At 43.6% G+C, this 20,721-nt stretch overlaps 1 protein-coding gene and 1 long non-coding RNA gene across 7 annotated transcripts in view; one reads left to right on the top strand and one right to left on the bottom strand.

Moving 5' to 3' along the window:
• Window positions 1-20,721, bottom strand: part of CAPN6 (calpain 6) — a 67,350-nt gene that overhangs the window by 44,455 nt on the left and 2,174 nt on the right. Inside the window, exons 1-3 of one of the 6 annotated variants that reach the window (XM_069810949.1) lie at window positions 17,396-17,613; window positions 14,406-14,487; window positions 13,399-13,573 (exon numbers count right to left, since the gene is read on the bottom strand). In XM_069810949.1, coding sequence (XP_069667050.1) covers window positions 13,399-13,573; window positions 14,406-14,487; window positions 17,396-17,435 — 297 coding nt within the window. In that variant the 5' untranslated portion in view covers window positions 17,436-17,613. Of the gene's footprint in view, window positions 1-13,398; window positions 13,574-14,405; window positions 14,488-15,934; window positions 15,956-16,555; window positions 16,712-17,189; window positions 17,245-17,395; window positions 17,614-20,721 lie in introns of those variants that run through there. The other 5 variants (XM_069810951.1, XM_069810952.1, XM_069810953.1 and 2 more) reach the window with 5 other exon arrangements.
• On the top strand, window positions 16,777-19,598 carry LOC138690692 (uncharacterized). The gene is made up of 3 exons (XR_011329447.1): window positions 16,777-16,792; window positions 16,867-17,050; window positions 17,897-19,598. It is a non-coding gene; the product is annotated as an uncharacterized lncRNA (long non-coding RNA).

Raw genomic sequence — 20,721 nt, 5'->3', positions numbered from 1 at the left:
CTACTCTTAGCACATGCAAAAACTGACTCACCTCAATGAGAAAAAAAATTTTTTAATCCCCCTTATAAAGCTAACACCACTGAAATTTTATAGCACAGATTCTGGGTCTCTATCTGCCTTCAACATGCCTCAGATTTGCCCTGGTGTGACAATGCAAGTCCAAAGCACTGCTTCATCCTTCTTCCCACTGCACCGCTGCAGATGTCCATGTACGTACATCCATGTATGTACATCCATGTATGTATGTATGTCCATGCATGCCTGCTCTGGGTGGCAATCTGTGAGTGTGAAGCACTTGCAGTTATTAACAGTCATTGGGACCAGACACAAAACTTCTTAGTGCATAGTGACTCTGGCACCCACAGCCTGTCATACAGACTTCATATTTATATTAGAAACTGGGTTGGTGTTGTCACATGTGGAAATGCTATTGCAAGTAAGCCAAGATTTCAGGTTGCTGGGGGTTTATATTGGTGAAATTTATAGTTGTATATGAAGTTTATATTGCTTCACCTTTAAAATTCTCTCTCTAGCAAAATGCAATCAAATACAAAATATTTGCTGTTAACAGAATTCTTGCAGGGTCCAATGCACAGTAAACTTCCAGAGACAAGGCTGTTAATTATTACTTTGATGTTTTGGTGACAGAGGTTACTTTAGAATAATAACAGACCAAATCTGCAGACAAAGTCAACACACATTTTTCAACCCAAACCTCTGACAATAAACTCCAACTAGAGCATCTCTTGGAAGATGAGGCAGGACTTGCAGCAGAGCACAGCACAGCCACTGTGAAAGAATCAGTGTCATGTTGAACATGACACAGTGGCCACGGCCTGGGCACTTTGACCCAGGATGGTCTCCTATCCAGGCTACTCCCCTTTTATTGTGATCAACATAATGTGCCCTCAAGTGCTTGAGGAAGGATACCTTGTGAAAGCTGTCTCTTCTACTCTGGCAATAAAGGCCCTTCCCTTTGCTCTACAGGAGTTGACTCCTTAAGAGATTAGCTAACAAGAACAGATGAATAATAATCTTAAACACAGGAGACTAAATTGTACGCTCTTCGGTTCCTCCTTTGGAGTCTCCCTGTTTCCCCAGGCTGCTTTCAGATGCCCTGAGCAGTCAACCATGTTTTACATGGCTAATGTAACAAAAATGCTCCTGTTTGTTTCTTTTTTATCTAGCCAGCTGCAACAAAAACCTCCTCCCAGTTGTGAAACACACAAGCACAGTCTCCCAAAAAACCCTGGATGATTTGCCTGGACAGTTTGCTTCCTTTGTGCAAATAATATGAGCAAAGAAATGTCATACGAGGAGGAAGACAGAGGAGCAGTGATAGAGAGCAGACAGGGCAGGGAGGAACACGTGAAAGTGTGTTCCCTTGTAAAGGGAGAAGTCATTTTCTTTTCAGAACATGTTAGTGAAAAAAAAAAAACCACCTCAAAACTGTAGGAGAAAATAATAATGGGAGAAAGAAAGAAACAAAACAAAGCCCACAATGTTTTCAGGGAATTACTTGGCTGGACACCATCAGAACATGCTGTTCCAAGTACCTTAGAAGATCAGCAAGGGAAGTCCCTTTATGGAAAAATGTTTCCTTGCCTCCAAGAAAAAACTTCAAGAAACATTTCATTTTTATTAGTGTATTTGGGGGAAAGTTGAAACATTAAAAAAAAAAAAAAGAAAAAAATTGCTTCAACTGAATATTCCTCCCCCCCCCCCCCAAATCCCCCTCTCCTTTTTTTCAAGAAGCTTTTGCTCCTCAAAAAGTCAAATTACTTGGAACAGCCAGGACTATTATTAATATTAAAATGATTACAGAATCATATTAGGGTAGCAGTAATAATGACAATATTCTTCTACTATGATCCTCTATATGAGAACTTATGTTCCTGGTTGCTAGAACAAGCACTCCAGTTCCAATGGATTCCAGTTACCTTTTTGATCTCTGTAGATCAGTACATAATCCATGTATTTAAGTTATTAGCACTGTTATTTAGGTTTATCACTGTTATCATTGACAATATAAGAGGACAGGAAAGTGAATTATAAAGTAATAACTCACTTTTTTCTTCATTCATGCAAGAAAGTCTATATTATTCTACAACATAATTATACAAGCCTTGAGGTATTTTATTTAAATAGCTTCTTTAAAAATACACTAAATATGAAAATAAAATTATATCAAGAGCAGTTAAATTTGAAGCTGCCAATGTCTGATCACTTAGAGAGCCTATTTTTCAAAGTTGTCAACTCACCCCAATACCTCATATTTAAAGTTAGAGCTAGTTAACATAATTTGATAAAAATTTCTTGTGGTGGGAACAAGAGAGGTACCCAATTCAGAGCAGGGGTGTTTTTTTATTATTTTTCTATTATTTCCAGCAGTAAAGTTTCTGTCATCCACATTATTCATGGCCATAAATTCCAGATATTCCCGCCCCATAATAATCAATATTCTAGGCACCAAGGCAATTCCCATGAATGCTTAATTTGCTGGTGAAAAGCATGAGAAGCAACAAAAGGAAGATCTGGTCCATAAGATCTCATGCAACATTTTAAAGCACTGGGCTATGGTGAAATGCAGAGAGTTGCTTGTCTGCTTGTGCTCACATTTTTTCTTCCTTGAAAAATTTCAACAGGTCCTTTTTCATTCCATATCAGAACAGAAACCACCATTACAACTGCATGTATTCAGTCTCCAAGCCAACCAACCTAAATGTGATCTGCTCACATACGGAAGAGTGCATACACAGAAGCACATCAACGTAACCTTCACAGCATTTCACTGAATCTTGTGTGCACAAAGTACCTGTACTTTAGCACACAAATATTCTTCTCATATCCATAAACTGAAATTCTCTTCAGGTACAAATCAGTAGATTAAATTATTAATATCTAAACCAAATGCTAAAAGCTGGATCTACCCCCATCCTTAATATTTCTGTAACATTTAGATTTCAATATCTCCTTCAAAATACAGACAGATGGTTTAGTATTTATGCTTTTTCCTGGAGCAGAAAAAATATCCAAGACAGTACTTCCTGATGCTATTTCTCTTACGTTTTTAGCACCACACATTCACCCAGTCATTCACATCACTTAGGTCCCATAAAGAGAGGCTTTACTGCCTAGACTTGTCATGAACATTCAGTTGGCTTGAAAACTGTTTCTGAAGTGTAACTAGAGACAAGATCAGGACCTTGTAACTGCTAGTGAATAAAACCAGTTGCATAAGCCATTTTAAGCAATGATTGGTTGGTTAAGTGTTCTTGCCTTTCATTAAGTGTTGCTGGGCTTTAAAAGCATGGGAAACATTAGTCTCAATATACTGAAGACATGCCAGGGTACTGCTAAGTGCTTTATAATGTTTTGAATTTCAGTGGATTCACATGTACCTCTCATGCACCAAATCATAGTTGGCCACCTCTGTCTCAGCACTCCAGGGCAAAACCATGTGGCAACCACCCCATTTGAACATTACATTTTGCACTGCTGGTGAAAATGATCCAAATCAACTGATTTCACCAAATAAGACAGCAAGAAAGCAGATTCTGACTGCAGCTGATCCAGAATTACAGCCATACAGTTAAGGATAAGACTTGGATTTGAAAGACCTTGCCCTCCACTTTTGGAGGCCTCCTTCAAGTAGCCCAGTTCCATGGGGGCCTTTGTAAACCCTACTGTTCCAGTCTGTGGATCACCAAGATGCAAGAACAGCGATAGCCAAGATATACAGAGATTGCCAACTCCACTAAATCTACCCTCACTAAACAAATAAAGCTCTTGAGGGAGATTTTTTAGTCTCTCCAATAAAAAAGCAAGGTTCTGAAGCCAAGTGCCAGCACTGATTTTACCCTTAAAGAAACACACCGTATGATGGAGTCCTACCTACACCAGGATCTCAAATGGGTGGCAGTTCATTGTTAATATCACTAATGTTCACCTTCACCCCTTCCCCCTAGCTCAAAATTAAATCTAACAACCTGAAGACAATTCGACTTAATTGCGACTGCATCATCTTCTGCGGATCCGACTGCCAATCCCCACCATTTGAATGTGCAGTTGCTAGGGCAACGGGTGTGAAGAGCATGCTTTTGTGTTGCCACATGCATCTTTGGGAGCTGTGCCAACATCTGAGCTCCCACAGCTGGGATGGATTTAACGCCTTCCTCCCCAGGAGCAGCCTGTTCTTACTTCCAATGCAGGGGCTACAGCAGCCAGCCTTTGGCAAGCAGCTACTTCTCTGCAGATCAACACCTGCATGAGAATGACAGATGGCTGTGGCCAAGCTCAGTATAATCGAGCACCGAGGATGCTGTAACACTTTATCAAATCAAACGTTCAGCAGTGCTAGACTTCATTTGCAGGAGGTTATGGGGTACACAGTTCATTACGTACATAGCTAATGAAGAAAGAAAAGATCATTTGCCATCATTTAAAAATAGTTTTCTTCTGGTGGTTTTCCATCTACCTGTTGTTTTCCCCTCACCCACCCCCTCCATACTAACAGAAGGTTGCATCATATCTAGAGGACTACACGGTCTCCTCTCCGCCTCCACAATTTTAATCTAGAAAACATGATTAATGTATACAGAAACCTTCCCATCAACCTCTCCAATTATCTTCCAGGGCAGAGTGCTTCCCAGAGTTTAGCTCTTAATTTCTTTCCTATTTCTTTAAGGTGAAGGGTTTAAACTTAGGTCAGAGCCTATTTTGCGTATGACCTTTTATACCTCTTTTGAGTCTGCAGGGCTTATGCTCTTCTGTAAAAATCAAGGTGCCCTCCAACCCTTCCCTTTGTATATGCACGCATGCATGTTTAGCAAAGAAACATCTGACTTAATCTTTTCCATAGCTTAGAACAAGCTGGAGCTCAAAATCAAAAGCTGAATCTGCTTTTAATGGCAAGTAAAACTATTTAGAATAATGGCAAATAGCCTCCCTGTTACTGCTCTCATGTGTAATCACAGCTAATGACTGCATACAAAAGTGTCTGTTAAAATGATAAATAGTGTAATCTAGGAAGTCCTATAATCCTCCAGGAGCCCCATAGAGCACCAGTAATGGAATGCAATGTCTCAAAGTCACCCACTGAAGGTTACAGCTGGTACTTCAGACTCACTTGGTCTGTCTGTGGAGGACAATATCCACGGTGTTATGATCTAGGATGACAGACACAAAAGGAAAAAGCAGCCAGTTAAGATTTATTTCATGTTAGTGCAAGGCCGAGTTTTTCCACAATCCTTTTCTCCTACAAACACATTCCAGAGAAGCACAACAAATGAGCAAGCTGCAAGGCACTGGCGCGTGGCTCACACAAACTGCAACCTGAAACCACCTTTGTATTCCCATCAGTGCCTCCATATGTTTGAGGCACATAAAAGGATTCACGAGCTCCCTCAAAACTCAGCAAAGGCTCATCACCACACTTTGAAACACATTTCCTCACCTCTCAGATTCAGGCACATCCCACATGTGCCAGTATTTCAAGTACAAACACAAATGTCACAGCACACAGGGCTTTGTGTTCATCTGCACTTCAACAAGAGTCAGTAACCACCAACAATAGAGAAACATGGACAATTCTGGGCATAGACAGGGAAACAAACCCCAAAACTTCGGCTGTTTCAGGACCTGTCAGCAACCTTTGCAGAATAAATCATATTGTCACAGAAGAACAATAATCAGATTCTGCAAAGCTTGAGGGGTGAGGAGTGGGGTTGGGGAGCGACCTCTATTCTTATTAAGAGCACTGGCATTGCCCCATATTTTTAACTGGAAAGAAGAGGCTGAAAGGAGAAAAAAGCATGTTCAGATGCGAAAAAGTGATCATTAAATCAAGAGCTACACTCCAAAAGGGAGCTGGGGATGTGGGGAGGGAATCTGGCAAACCAGAGAAGTGCCACTATTCACAGGGGCTGTTACAGTCAAATCAGTTTGTCACACAGAAGGCAGCAATATAACTATACCGTACTGCTAAGAGTTCACATCACTTTGTCATGCCAGTTAATGGTATTCCCCTTTAATCTCCACTCTCCTCCAGCTCTGGATTATCCCCAGGACCCATCCTGGCAGATATCCCAGGGTGTAATGGGCTGCCACTCTGCTCCATGCCCCAAAATTGTTCTTGCAGTGCACTGTCAGGCAACTGCTCAAATCCAGATGCAGTACCAGGATACCTCCCTCTCCAGTGCCTCTTCTGCATGCATTACTGGACTCTGACACGTAGTCCCAAACATAAGCAGATGTCTCGGGTCTTGTTCACAGTCAAACTGGAAAGTAGGGTTAGACTGCAGCAATGCAGTTACAGAAGAGAGAGAGAAATCAAATGATGAAGCCATGTGTTATCTCTGAGGGGCATTTAACCCAGGCATGCTTATACCTGACAGCCAAGTCTTTCATTCATTCCACCAAATTTATGGGGACTGGGATACTGTTAAACATTTTGGAGGACTGCTTACTGTGACCACAAGTCCTGTCACTGAGAACATAGTGGAATAAAGAATATTAATGCAAAATATGTAAAGCTAACCCAGACTAAGTGCCCAGGCAGGCATGCCCCAAGCCTCCCCTGCCTTCCAAAGGAGGGCAAAATCTTCGAGGACAGGTATAGAGGCGGGGAGGTTTCCAAGGTTCAGTCAGCACTTGCAAATATGAAGATGTTTTAGCTCCTGAGACAACTGATCATTTTCCACCAGTTAGAAGCAAACAAAAGATGGTGCCACCTTCAAGAAACACGTGCAGATGCAGAAGTCAGAGCTCTTGAGTTCTCTGGCACCTCAGTCCCTCACACTGCCCTGGATAAGTCACCAACCTGCTCATCCCACAGTCCCCAATTTGGGAACTGGGGAGACACTTGTTCTGTTTATTCCCATCACTGTATGATTCCAGAACACAGCACCTTACTTCCTGATCCTTTTCACTTGCATGGTGATAACCACCCCTGAAAGCATTGGAAAATTGGTGAGAGGAGTAGAGAATCAGGCCCATGGCATGCAGTGTTTCTAGGAACATGGGGAAAGCAGTGGGCCATGAGTATGCAATTCTCCACTTTCAGTCAGATATCTGATCTTTGGCACCAGTGAGTTAATGGGGATTTAATCAAACACAGCAGCAGTCCCTCCTGTGGCCTGGGACACAAGAGGGGTTTCTTGGGAAGCAGTTCAGCAGTACCCTGTTGCACAGTGTCTTTCTATGCTGTCTTACTTAAAAAGAACCAGCTCTGTCTTTCTGGAACATAAGGCTACAATCATACTGCTTTCATAAAGAGAAGATGCAGACGAAAGCAAAAACAGGGCTTATAAAACAGAGGGTCAAGCAGGGAAACCAGAAAAGCACATCATAAGACTCTCATTCTGTAGGATCAGACTATTATTTTCCTTTATGAATAACTAAAGAACATTGCTTGTCTCTGAAGCAAGCTTATCTCCTCTTTTCCCACATGGATGTCTGCCCTGGCTGGGGGATCACTGCTATTTGTTTAACACTGACAAAGATGTCCTTGGGATTTCATACTTTCTGCAAGGTCAGTGCTCAGTGAAAAAATTGAGACAAAGCCGAGGTTTAGTTAAAAATAACAGACAAAATATCCTTTCAGCAGAGCGACTGTCGTTCACAGGTATTTTCACTAGAGCTGCTTGCTGCTAAAAGCTGATGCTGACCAGGAGCACAACACAGAGGCAGTGTTTGCATTCAGTAAGGGGTTAACCAGGACAGGTGGCCGAGGACATCACAGGGCCAGCAGAGATAGCAGGGGGGCAAGAGGCTTCTCCTACCTCTTGGCAGGACACAGCTGCCCCCAACCCCACTTCAGCCTGGCAGAGGGGATGGAAACTCCAGGGAAATCACAGCAAAAAAGCAGGATGGGCTTTGATGCTAATATCAATGGGCAGAAAAACTGTCCACCCGTGAGGGGGAATTTTCTTCCTCTTTTTCTAGCAAACCAGCAGGTCTTCTCCACAGAAAATTTCAGGTGTTTTCTGTCTTACATTACTGCTTTTGATCTAAATGGTGGGGGGCTAGTTTGAAAAAGGAGAATCCCTCAGCTCTGCTTTAGGTTCTAAAAGGGCTTCTTGAAAATGGCAGTGCAAAATCAGCCGTTTATAAATCCTTGCTCACAGACTGAGCCCTTCTGTCTGACGACAGCTCTGATCAGCCCCTGCATGACTTCTCCCACAACAGGCAGGGACACTGTCCCTCTGCAATGGTGTGGAGCAAACAGAGGAGGGAAGGACATACCTCAATTCTCATGAGATGCAAGGGGTTCAAGGGCAGGTGCTGCAATAGAAAGGTGGGGGATATGCTGAGCCCACTATCCCTCCGTGGCAGCCTGGAGCAGGACAGAAGCAGTGGGAGCACCTCCCTGTGTGGTGTCATGGGCAAAGGAGGGAATAAGCTGTACTTCATAAAGACACAATACAGCAAGGAGGCTTCCTGCACACTGAAGGGCTCTGGAAGGTGCTGCACCTTTGAAATGGTCATTCGCAGCTCAGTTGTTATTTTACAGGTGGACAGAGGAACTGAGATATTAGCAGAGGCCAACATTCTGAAACACCAGCAAAGGATTCATGTTGTTGGCAACAACACGTGAATTCACCCTCTGAACTTCTGGTCGGCAGAGACCAGGCACTTGTGGGCTATGACTCATCTCAGCCTGAAGCCAACATCTCAGGTATATCAGTTGAATCGCACCCTAAATACATCAATTCCTCTCCACTGCCTGTAACTGGAGCTGGTGGTGACTGCCCTGCATCAGACATCCATTATGAGCATCTAACCTTTGGGCAAGGCGAGTCCTGCCCGAAGTGCCCCTAAACTGCCTCGGGCTGAGCAACCAAAGGGCTGGCAGGGACTTGCCCTCCCCTCCCCTGGGGCTACAGGGAAGGGCAGGGGGTGAGACACTGGCTGCCAGGGAAATCACAGCCAGCAGTCTGACACCAGTGTCATCTGTCAACAACTCTCAGAAAGTGTCACTCTGACAAAAACAATTTTTTCTATGAAATCCAGTCCAGCATTTCCTGATTTTTTTCCATGGAAGCGAAAAACAATTTGGCGGTTTTATACTATTTTTACTTTTCATAACCCCATCACTGGTGTGGAGAGTGTCACAAAGGAAGGTGATATAGGAACAAAGGAAAATAAGGTCCAAGCTCATTTTAAGGCAAATCTGGCACATTCAGACTTTTCTTTTTCGTACTTAGAATAAAATACAGAATTTCAGAGTGCTACAGCTTGGCAATTCCATGTTTCAGCCAGCAATATCAGATATCCCAGGTGAGGTCAGACCTTTTGAGTTCATTTACTACCCAGCACTGAAATACAGCACTATTGGCAAACACGCACCTAAGTTCCTGTGTAGTCAGAACCCACCAGCCTGGCCTACCAACTGCATACCATGCCACACTGCACCCAAAGAAACCAAGACCCAGTATTGCACATAAGCAGTCCACAGCGCTCTTATTTGTTGGATGATCTTTCCGTAACAGCATTTCTCCTTGGAAAGTCATGCCATCCTAGGGAGACTGCATGGTAATTACACAGTGCCTTTTATGTTTGCCAGTTTCTTAATACTGGGGTGCCACAGAAGTAACACTACCCTGTCTTTGTTCTCTTTCCCAAAGAGACTTTAAAAGTACAAAACAAGTAATTAATGTCAGATTGTTAATGACCTATCGCTGTAAGTCTGACGGGAATGAGCAAACAGAACATATTTAACATTGCAGGTGCAGATCCAAGGACAAAAACAAAGTGGAAGAAACCCCCTACCCCGCCTCCTCTTTTCCCTCTCTCTCACTTATACTCTTTTTTCCACTAGAGCAGAATAAACCCCTTTTGACTATACAGATACTCTTCCTAAGCATTTGCTCTGTCTGGCCACCACCAACCATTCAGGGCAACTGAACAAAGCATGAGCATGTTTGTGAGCTGAAACTAAAATACCAACTTTCACCTCTCCTCAGAAAAGCTGTAGATTCACAGATTCCAAATGCACTTGTCTGGACACCAGCATCAGCAACTACAGTGGCATCCCCCAGCTCTGTGTGTGCTGGGCAGCACTCCCCAGCTGCTCAGACAGCTACACAGGCTTTCTAAAGCAAAAAGCTGCTTGCTCATACTAGTATACAAGTACCAGCTTCTGGACAGGCTATCCACTGCCTATGTAGATGGCAGGAGGACAGGAAACAGGATATCACCATTTAGTTCCTTCACATTCAAGATGCTGTACAAACATCTGGGGGTGGCTGGGGGAGACACAGCTGTAGTTTCTGGCTGAGTTGGTGAGGCAAGACAACTAAGTGGCCTGCTCAGAATCTCTCAGTAGATGACTGTTCTGGCCTTTGCCTTATGCTCATATCAAGGCCATTTCCCTCTCCAAAAAAAGAAACACTCTGGAAAGCCCATCACTCCAAAAGGGCAATTAAGCATTCAGCCAGTTAACTTAGAGTACCATATGACAGAGACGAGACAACCCACGAACAAACATTGGGAAGTAGATCCTCACTTCTGCTCTGCTGCACAGAGATAAGCCCCTCTCCCTCAAGTGTTCTAGCAGGCTCACCATGAGAACAAAAAAAAAAGCTTCCACCACCTCCTAGGCATCAACTCCCTCTCCCACCCAAGAAGGGCAAGACTGGGATACTCTAGCTATTCTCCACAAATCTGTAGGAGTAGCCCCACATGTGGCCTCAGAGCGGCTCTATCATGGACCAAGGAAGGAGAGCAAGAAAGGCACAGCTTCAGAATAGCACAGAGACTCACAGAAAAGGTTGAAAGGGACCTTTAGAGGTCATCTAGTCCAATGCCCCTACATCAGCATCCAGATCATCAATGAAAATGTTGAACAGGATTGGACTCAGTATTGACCCCTGGGGTACAATGCTAGTTACTGGCCTTCAACTAGACTTTGTACCACTGATCACCACCTTGAATGAACACACACACAAAAGAATGGCCTAAAATGGCATCCTTGTCTACGGTCTAGCTCTTGCTTCACATCTCTTAGGACGAACAAAGGCTTTCCCTGACCTCTCTGTGACTGGTTGCACGGTATTTCCCCTTCTAGGAGGGGATGAAAGACTCCAATAAACAGGAAAGCACTACAGAAATAAAAATAAACCCAAAGACTTTGGAATGCCTACTTTTTTTTCCAAATTCATTCTCCCTGTTCCTCAGTCTCATGTCTTACTTGGAAAACTAAAATGAGAAGCAGGAAAGCAACCCTTGTTCTGCTCACTGAAATTTCAGTATTGAAGCTGCTGTAAGAAATGAACACCACCAGGAAAAAAAAGAAAAACCCAAACAGCCCAATGCCATCCTGGCAAATACAGCACAGCCTTGGTCAGCCTCATCTGTTATCCCCTGCCACAGAGGACAGGTAACAGTACCAGCTGCATGTGGAGTATATTACATTGTCATTGGCATCATATTTTCTAAGAAAAGACACATAAATTTGTGCTTCCAGAAAATTAACCCTAATCCCAAAAGTGGACATGGGTGAAGTAAAGGACAAATTCATCACGCTTAAGGGTAAAAACACTCCATGCATCTGGCTAGAGGCTTCCACTGTGCTCTTCATTACACTTGTCAGAGTATGAGAACAGATTATACTCTCTGACGGAAAGCCACATTGTCAAAGTTGGGAATGATTTTGTGTTCTTCACAGCTTATGGCTGTGAACTACTTTATAAATACAAGCTATGTGAAGCATAAAACCTCAGAACAAACCAATTAACACACCCCAAATATAAGTAATATTAACAATTTGAAATGTCTTGTACATTAGTCACAATTAGAAGCAAATGATGTTTGTTTTCCTGTTAAGATGCTAGTAAAAGTGGCAAATAGACATAAGCATTATTGGTTGTGTACACACAATAGCTGTTCATTTTGAATACGAAATCACTGGTGTGTAATTGAGGTTTTATAGAAGCCGAAGGCAAAATCCACAGTAACTTCAGCATATCCATGCAGAGACCAGAGATGATATCAATAAGGGAAAACTCTCCATTCCCTCTGGGTAAAACTTGCTGCTAAGATTTCATCTAACCTCTCTGAAACACAGCCGAGGAAGAGGATATCAAGTTCACTACAGAACAAAGGTTTGCTTAGGCACCTCTTGGGAACTCACCTTCTCTCCTCCACATCAGCTATACATCTGTGTAGTTGAGTATTCCCTGGGAGTAGCTTGTGAGCATCCTGTAGAAGTCATTCAAAGCTCTCAAGACCCATATGTAGCCGGGTTTGTGGTTCCAGTATAGTTAATATAAAAGGTAACCTGGCAGCCAACTATACACACATGGTTTCCTCTTATTTTTGGCACTACATAGAGAGCAAACCAACTGATCCTGGAAGCACAAGTGAGTTTCCCATGGAACTGAAATAAATCAATTTGCTTTGACCAGAAAGTGGGTATGTGCTGATAATGAGGGCTCTCAATTCATTCCATTGGTGGCAGTTAGAAATACCAAAGCATTTTTGTAGTGTAACAAGACAACTCCACCAATGGTGCCTTGCTGTTTGCTGCCTCAGATAGACCCCTTGCTGAGCAGACCGTGGTTCTTCTCTTTCCTACTCTCTTCTCCAGGGAAAATTACAAATCATTTGTTTATACATATAAATGAACTAGCCAGCTGTCTGAGATTGGAGAAACTTCCCCTTGCTACTGTGAGATTTCCCTTCCTCATACATTTTAATAAGGCACAAGTTACTCTGAAAAACACGCAGAGAGCTAGAATAATGAAAAATAACCCTACATTATTATTTGAGTTGTTTCCAGTATTCTGGGCAGGAAGATGCTACCTATTCAGTTAGTAAAATCTAATTTTCTATAGTTTTTCTCAGATTTTATATTGCACTTACTGTGCATACACACCAGGCCCTCAGAAGTGACAGGTATTGAAGAGAAACTTCAATTAAGAATCTCAACACCTTGCTGAAATGCTTCTGTCAACACAGCAACCTAGACAGGTACATATCCACAGATTGACCTAGGAAATTAAGAATTTATTTGCAGAATATACTCCTCTATTGACTGATCTATTACTGGTATTCTTAATTAATTAGTGGTATTCTTAACTAAATAGAGGGCTGATTTAAACATCACTATGGCTGGAGTCACCTCATACTGCTGCTTCTTATTAGAGACCCATCAACAGTAAAAAGCATGATTATGCTGCACAGAACACTTCAGATTTTGTCTTTTTACAGTAAGGCATGACTTTCATTTCGGACAGTAGTGTGACGCAGAGGGGCTACTGTCTGAATCACACAGTGACAGAAAATGAATGGAAAAAGGGAGGAAGAATATACTCACGTAACTGTGTTTTAGCACAGAGAAGACAGTAGGAGTGGAACAATACAAACAGCACCTCCTCAGAAGGAAAGCACAATTACCTTTGGGCGCTTCCATTCAACTTTCCTTGGTGGTGCTGATTGATAGAAAAGGGACTCATCTGAGGCTGGAAACTCAGGATCTTCGAAGAGCCGTCTCTGCTGGATGCATTGCCCTTTCAGCTCGTGGTACTTCTGATCTCTGAAGAGTTGCACTGATGAAGACATATCTTTCTGTCTAGATAAGATAAATATTGGCTTATGCAAATTATGAAGGCTCTTTAAATTCCACAGATGATACCACTCATTGGTCTTTAACAACAGAGCATATAACTTGTTCTAAACAAGATTAATTACTGATTTCTGTTAAAAAAAACCCAGATTATTAGATTATGTTAAGTAGTAGACTAGAAAGCCATAAAACCCAAGAAGATCTTATATATTAGGATGGTATTTTTGGCTGAACAGAACTCTTATCAAAGAAGACATTAGAGAGTCCAGACCAGGCACAAAACCAGCATTTAACTTTGTCTAATTGATTGGAAAGGTAACAGAGTTGAGCTTGGCTCTCAGTCTGTACCATGTGTGAAGGGCTGGACCACCTTTCTGTCCTACATTCTTCTTCTGTCCACTAAAGCTCTAATTATCTACTGCAACTCTTATGCCTAAAGAAAACCAAAACCAGATTTCCAGAGGTCTCAATCTTAATTTAAGTAACAATACTTTGGCTGGTATTATTGTCTTTGAACTTTATGTTATATTTCAGGGAGCTGAATTCCCAGAAGCAGCAAATATTTGCAAACAATTGGTGTAAATTTAAAAGAAAAACAAACTCACAACAGCAACAACCCCCCCAAACAACTTGCTCTCAGGCCTTAGTTCCCAGAATCTCAACCATCTAACCTGGCAAGTTTACGGTCACAGCCACAGAGCTCAAACAAATTGCTTAAAAACATTCTATAAATCAGAAGTCAACTACAGAAATCATTCAGGACAATTTGAAGTCTGGGGGACATGAGGGATGCTGCCTCTATTTCAAGAGAGGGAGTGGAGAGAGTATCTGAACTTACTCTGGAATGCTCCTGTGTGTCAATTCCTCTCCTCTTCCTTTCCGCCACGCGTTACAGATGTATCTCCCCTTCCTTGAGTTATCTACAGAAATAAAGACAAATGCAGGTTGTCCTGATTTCAGATCATAAGGATTAAACAACATGCATGCAATGGAGCATGGCACCACATTGTCCTAGTAGCCTGCTTGCTGTGTCCTGTTGCAGTGATCTCAGCTCGTGCTCCTTGAGCCACTTGCAGCATGAATTGCATGACATTCCACAAATTTGCAGAAAACTAAACCAAGTTAGGTTTAGTGCAAGTGAGCACAACAGGAAAAATACATGAGAGCAATGAGGAACACTTGGAAATGTCAAATTCATCATGGTCTTTGCTCTTGTAAGTAAAAGCTACTATAGCCAAAATAGTCTAGGGATGGTTTTAACACCTCCCTCTCTTTCTCTCCCCCCTGCCCCAAAATATATTAAACAGTCCTTCAAAGATGAGAAATGCTGCTCTAATGCCTTCACTTACTTATCAGTATGAGGAGAGTATTCAGGAGTGCTCTTCTACCTGGTTGTCATTTTTGCACCCATTCCAAAGCCTCCCAACCACACTCAGTAACCTACCCATAAGTGTAAGTACCACCTGATTTCTGCCAGCAGAATCTTACATGGCAAAGTGATAGGACAAAGAACCAGTTTATTCTTGATATTTCAACCAGCCAAATCTTCAAATGCCAGCTCATTCTCCATCCTTTCTCAGGGCAAAAATCCAGCAACAAATTTTTCATACGTCAGGACTGTAATGACTTTGAGTCAAATCCTGATGCTGCTGGAATTGATGGAGAAACTCCTATGCCTCCAGCCAGGCCAAGGTACCCCCTTCCAGAACTGGGCCATGGAGCCCGTTAGTGACTGTGTTATCCAGCTTCAACAAAACAAAAATACACTTAAACTGTTCAAAACCAAAATGGCTCACTGATACTATGCCATTTTTAGCAATTTCCTTTTTCTTAAGGGCTATTTTCTTGTTAATTATCTCCCTCAAAAAGAAAGTCACAAGGTATGTCACTTGGCAGCTGGCCTCCCAAGACAAGGTAAATAGACTTGCTCCCCCCCACAAACCAATTCTTCAAATTCAAGTGCAGAACAACTTGTCAATTATACAAAGATAGCTCAGGGACAAAAAAAAAAAAAAAAATTAAATAGTTTGGCTAATTTGGGTGGGATATAGATTATTTCATGATAACTGGCATTCTTGCTTATTAAAAATTCCCCACGAGCTAACTAACATTCTAAACCAAGCCTATTTGCAAGATAGGCTTGTTTTTAAAATAGCCCCTGGGTGATAAGGTTTCCAGCTGTCGCCGCCTAATTCACAGAGATAGGTCTTTAATGATCTCATTCCCCCACCCTTTCTCCCCTTCTATCTGCCGGACTGGAACGCGAGTCCTTCCAGGATTAACACCGCATTACACAACAGCCCATCTTGTAGCCATGCGCAGAATGTGGTCATAAAGCACAGCACATGAAATCCAGCTGCTACCTACCCCACCCTGGTCTCCACAGGGCAGTGCTCACCAGGGGGATGCTAACAAGGAGGAGGCTTCTCCTGCCAGGCTGTTAACCTGCCCCTCTGCAGGCTCCCTATGCCATCCTGAGCAAAAGACTGAGTCCGTGGCTTAGAAAGGGACTTTGGCTCCCAAGACTGCCCAGCCTGGCTGCTAGCTGCTTTCCATCCACCCACTGAGCTCTGCAGCTGAACTGAAGTCCCATCACCATCTGGTGAACTAGGAGGAACCCACTTTCATGGGAACCCAACCCCACCCTTTTGAAACACAACAGAAGTCTCTTTTTCTTGTTGGGAAGTCCATGGTAAAGAATATAAACGCAGTTTCTATACAACAGCCTAGCGATTTGAGCACTGAGGACAGAGGACCGCAGCTGAGCCCCTCCTCTCCTGGGGTGTTCACCTACCAGGACATGGCCTAACCTGGCTGAGGCGGACAGAAGGCACCTGGCTCCCACTCCAAGGTTTATTTCGGAAGCAGCTCCCAGTTTTTGACCCTCAGTTGAACATCGAAGCTCCCAAACCCACAGTCCCTCCTCCTTTCTGGAGTTCACAGTACACAGTAGCACAGCTTCCCCTGCTCTGCACCCAGCAAATTTACCTCTGGTTCGGCTGACACTCGTAACGTACAGCTGCGCCGAGGAAACACCAAGCACGGCTGGCAGCCGCTCCTTCCAGGGCTCCCTGCGCTGTCATGTCATACAGAGCAAGCTGTGCACAGCGTAATGAGGGCTAACACACACGGTCCTAAAAATACTGTACCACAGTTCGGAGACCCTCTGCTGCTCTGTAGAGAGAAAGGGACCACTCCAGGGGAGGGAACCAAACAGCTCTACAGGTCAGTCATTCTTATATTTCTGGTTTATTTCCCTGACCATATACAATCACAGGTTTGCTTTTTATCTTTTCCAGCCTCTGAGCTGAGCTCCCCAGCACTTCACCTCTCTGGGCAGCACAACAGCTCCACAGCAGACCCCAAGGTTTCTACAGCACCATGGCAATCCCCCTCGGTATCAGCAGGAGTACAGGAGGTCCCACATCTCTTGGCTTTCAACCACTGAGCTTTAAAGTTTTTCTCTGACCCTCCCTTTTTCAAGTGAGATTCTTATTTTGATTGGAAAAAGGATTTCAGCAGAACAGTGAAGACAAGCCAGTGCAGGTCCCCTTTTCAATCAGGCTCTAATCGCAGAGTCCCCTCCTCAGCCTGGCAACAGAAGCATTTCATTTTTACTTACAGTTAATACTCAGAGATGCTTCCCCCTGTCGGAGCCAGCAAGAATATGGCTAAATCACATTCAACACAGTGGCAAATACCAGCTCCTGGCGTTTTTAGCAGCCTTAAATTAAAGGGACATTCACTTGAAATCCAGTTCTTCACAAGAATATTAAGATGAGCTTCAAGTATTATTTCCACCACCCAATAGTATTGCTTTACACTCACATTTTCCTGTCTCAAACTTTCTCTTCCCCAGCTGCTGCATAGAAGATCCACAACAAACAAGACTGACTAACTGTCCAGACAGGCATGAGGGAAAATTACACCCTCGCTACCATTAAATTCATGCAATAAGCACACAAAAACTAACAGAAGTCATGTCGTCTTAGCCCATTTTTGTTACTCTGTGTAACTAAGCGACACACAGGGTAAAAAGTCAGAGAGAGAAATTATTGCAGCTGTTAAGCCAACTGCACCCCTCAGCAGCAAGCTAGCTTGCATGCAAAAGCATCCCTCCCACTCCCGTCCCTGCAGGAGGGGCGCAGGGACGGCACAGAGCTGGGTTTGCCTTAACGAAAACCAGCACTTTCAGTCCCAAAGGCGAACACTGCCAAGCAGCTGCAGTGAACCCTCTGTTCGAGATGAAACTCCTCTTCAAGGAAGAGGCTTGGCGCATTGTAACACGTAAGTTTTATCACGCACCCCGCTTTTCTGTTTCAATTGCAGGACTCAAAAGAATTTCCATCCACAGCACCAGGACTAAAAGGGCAAAGTGCATTTCTAGCCAGTATTTAAGGCCACAGCTGAACACAGCTTTGAATACAAAGCTGCTTCTTCCAGCAAGTGAATCCTGAGATGAAACTGCCCAAGCTCAGGCACACCCCAGCCTCGGGACCACATTCCTGCTGTTCCAGGAGCCCCCATCTGGGAAGACATAGAGAGATGCCAGCATGGACACACACAGCAGCATATGCCATGCTCTGGGGTAGCATCGCAGTTTTAAGATTATTATCCATTTGCAGGTAGCAAGCTTGCTTTTTTTTCATGCAAACAGTAGCCTTACCAATGACAACAACCAACACCCAGTTCTTGGGCTTCTCTTTTGTTAACTGCAGTTGTGTGCCTGTCTTGACAACGCACAAACACCTCCCAACTCTAAACTCTGTTCTTTCAATATTGACTTATCACCAAACCTCAAAGCCACTGTTTGGACTGTGACAGCAAAACAGGGACTCAAGTATTTAACTGTTTGCAAACACAGTTTAGTATTTTCCCAAACATTTCTTTCTCCAAACTCATAGCTTGCTTTAGAGCAATTAAATCAGTGAGTGCTTCCAGAAAAGCAGCCCTGCAGCCAAAAGCTCTAAATTACTCTGAACTGGTTTTCTGTAAAACTAACTAAAGGCACTTCCAGGGCTCCAGCTGGAAAAGGTTATTGCCTTCTCTTCCTGTGCAGAACGATTGCAGGTCCTTACAAAGCAGTGACTTTGCAAATTTGTATTAAGAATGCAGGGAAATCTAAAGCAGTTGAAAAGCTTCCACTTCATGTAAGCTGCGGTTTCATGATCTTGGCTGTTCCACTGCTGCTGATGCATCAGAAGCATCACTGCCCATAACACAGACAGCACTGCTACTGGAGAAATTTACTCATTCAAATTCATTAAACAGTTCAACAAACTAATTGCACTGGGAGTCTTTATGCTGGATTGGGTATCCTCTCTCCCTCTGCATAAGCCAATATAAAAGTATAAAGTCAGCATTAAATCTGTATTGTGTGGATATGCAATTGCATTAGCAAAAGCATATTGAATTTGGATCAAATTTGCTGCATGGGATGATTTAATAGCATCCGGTCCAGTATTAATGACCGTGGTCCCAGGGCTTCTCTGTTGTTTTGGATGGCAATGCTCTCCCTGCTTGGATGAAATACCAAGTTTTATTGCATGCTCTGGGGATAGCATGATTGTGCAGCATTAACCCTTCTTTCATCCAGATTTTGGATTTTTCAACAAAATAAGGTTAATTTGACTATTTTATGGCCTCTGTGACTCAGTACTTCCAAAGGCATATAAAGGTTTCTCTGTGTAGTTCAGCTCAAGAATTGGCTAAGGGAAGGAGACACCAGCATTTGTCTTCTCATAGAAACAGGAAGGTGCAAACATTGTTCTGCTGTGCAGTTTTGCCATACTTAGCATTAAAATTGAGAGAGGAAAACTCACATATTTTCATCTGAGAATGTCTGCCCATATCCTGTCACTTCTGAGCAGAAATGCAGGAGAGACTATCTGGACACCAGGAACAGGACTCGCCACAACCTGTTTGCTTTCACAGACGGCATCAAGGACTGGCAGAATCATCTGGCTACAAACCAAAGCTTTGCTACAATAAAATTAATCACATAAAATGTACTGCAACCTCATGGTGCTTAACCAGGCTTTTCTTTCAGGTCTCACTGGGGCAGAGAGACTTTCTATAGCCCTTCAGCTGGGAGCCAGAGCGCACTTCGTACTGCAAAGCCTGTGTCCAAGCAAGATGGCTCAGGAGGGGGGGTGTTGGTTCAGGACCGAGCCTGCTGTTCTCATAAGCCCAGGATCCAAGCAGAAGCTATGCCAGGAACACCATCATTGATTTTCAGTTTGTTCTCTCTCCCAACTCTCTTCTAGTCTGTTCCTGGTGAGATAAAATGCAAGCCCATTCTTATCCTTCGGGAAGGGAGTGCTGGAGTCAGGGCTCATGCCCTGCAAATGCTCTGCAGCCCTTTGGGGTGCGAGGTGCTGGCTAACTGCGTGCTGCAGCCCCCCCATCCCACAGTAAGAAGCACAGCAGCTGCTCCAGCATTCAGGGGCATGAACTGACCGTGTTGGGGCTGGACAGGTGGAGCAAACAGCAGCTGAGAAAAGCTGCACTTACAGGTGATTATGCCCAAGGGGGAAGGACTCCATCTGGCACGAGCAGAATTTGTAGGGCTGATGATCAGGGGTGTGCGTGATCTTTTCAGCCTGAAAACTGAGCAAAATCAACACGCATGCGTGCATGGGATTACTCAGCGGTATAATGCTGATTTCATGGTCAAAGCTACTTAAAGTCCTGGCAGAACACACTCAGAGAGGGTAAACTCTGGCTTTACTCCCTCTCTCCCCTCCTTGCCTTTTCTGTGAGAGTTTATCCCAGTGTAGTTGCCTGTGAAATAGCTTTTAACCATTTGCTCTCTCCCCTTGGGCAAAGGCAAAGATTTAAAAAGGAACAGAGTCGGCAGCAGAGCAGACTTTTGCCTCCAACTGGTCAGTTTCCAGGTGAAACCTTCAATGGCTAAAATGCTTAAAGATCACCGGGAGCAGAGACAAAAACCCCAGGGCTCCTTTCCTTCCATTCAACTAAATGCTGTAAGGACCAGGCCACCAGGGGCTGAGCTCAGCCAGCTCACCTTCCCCCTGCCACGCACACCTGCAGCAGGAAGGCCCACAGCTGGGTGCCACGGTGGGTCCCCTGAGGGGAGCCCAGCAGCCTGCCTCTGCTCACTCCCAACGGAGAATTACTTCTCTGTGAGCGCT

This window comes from Haliaeetus albicilla, chromosome 23 (genome assembly GCF_947461875.1).
Source record: "Haliaeetus albicilla chromosome 23, bHalAlb1.1, whole genome shotgun sequence".
In the NCBI taxonomy this organism is placed as follows: domain Eukaryota; kingdom Metazoa; phylum Chordata; class Aves; order Accipitriformes; family Accipitridae; genus Haliaeetus; species Haliaeetus albicilla.
This window is presented reverse-complemented; position numbering and strand designations above follow the sequence as displayed.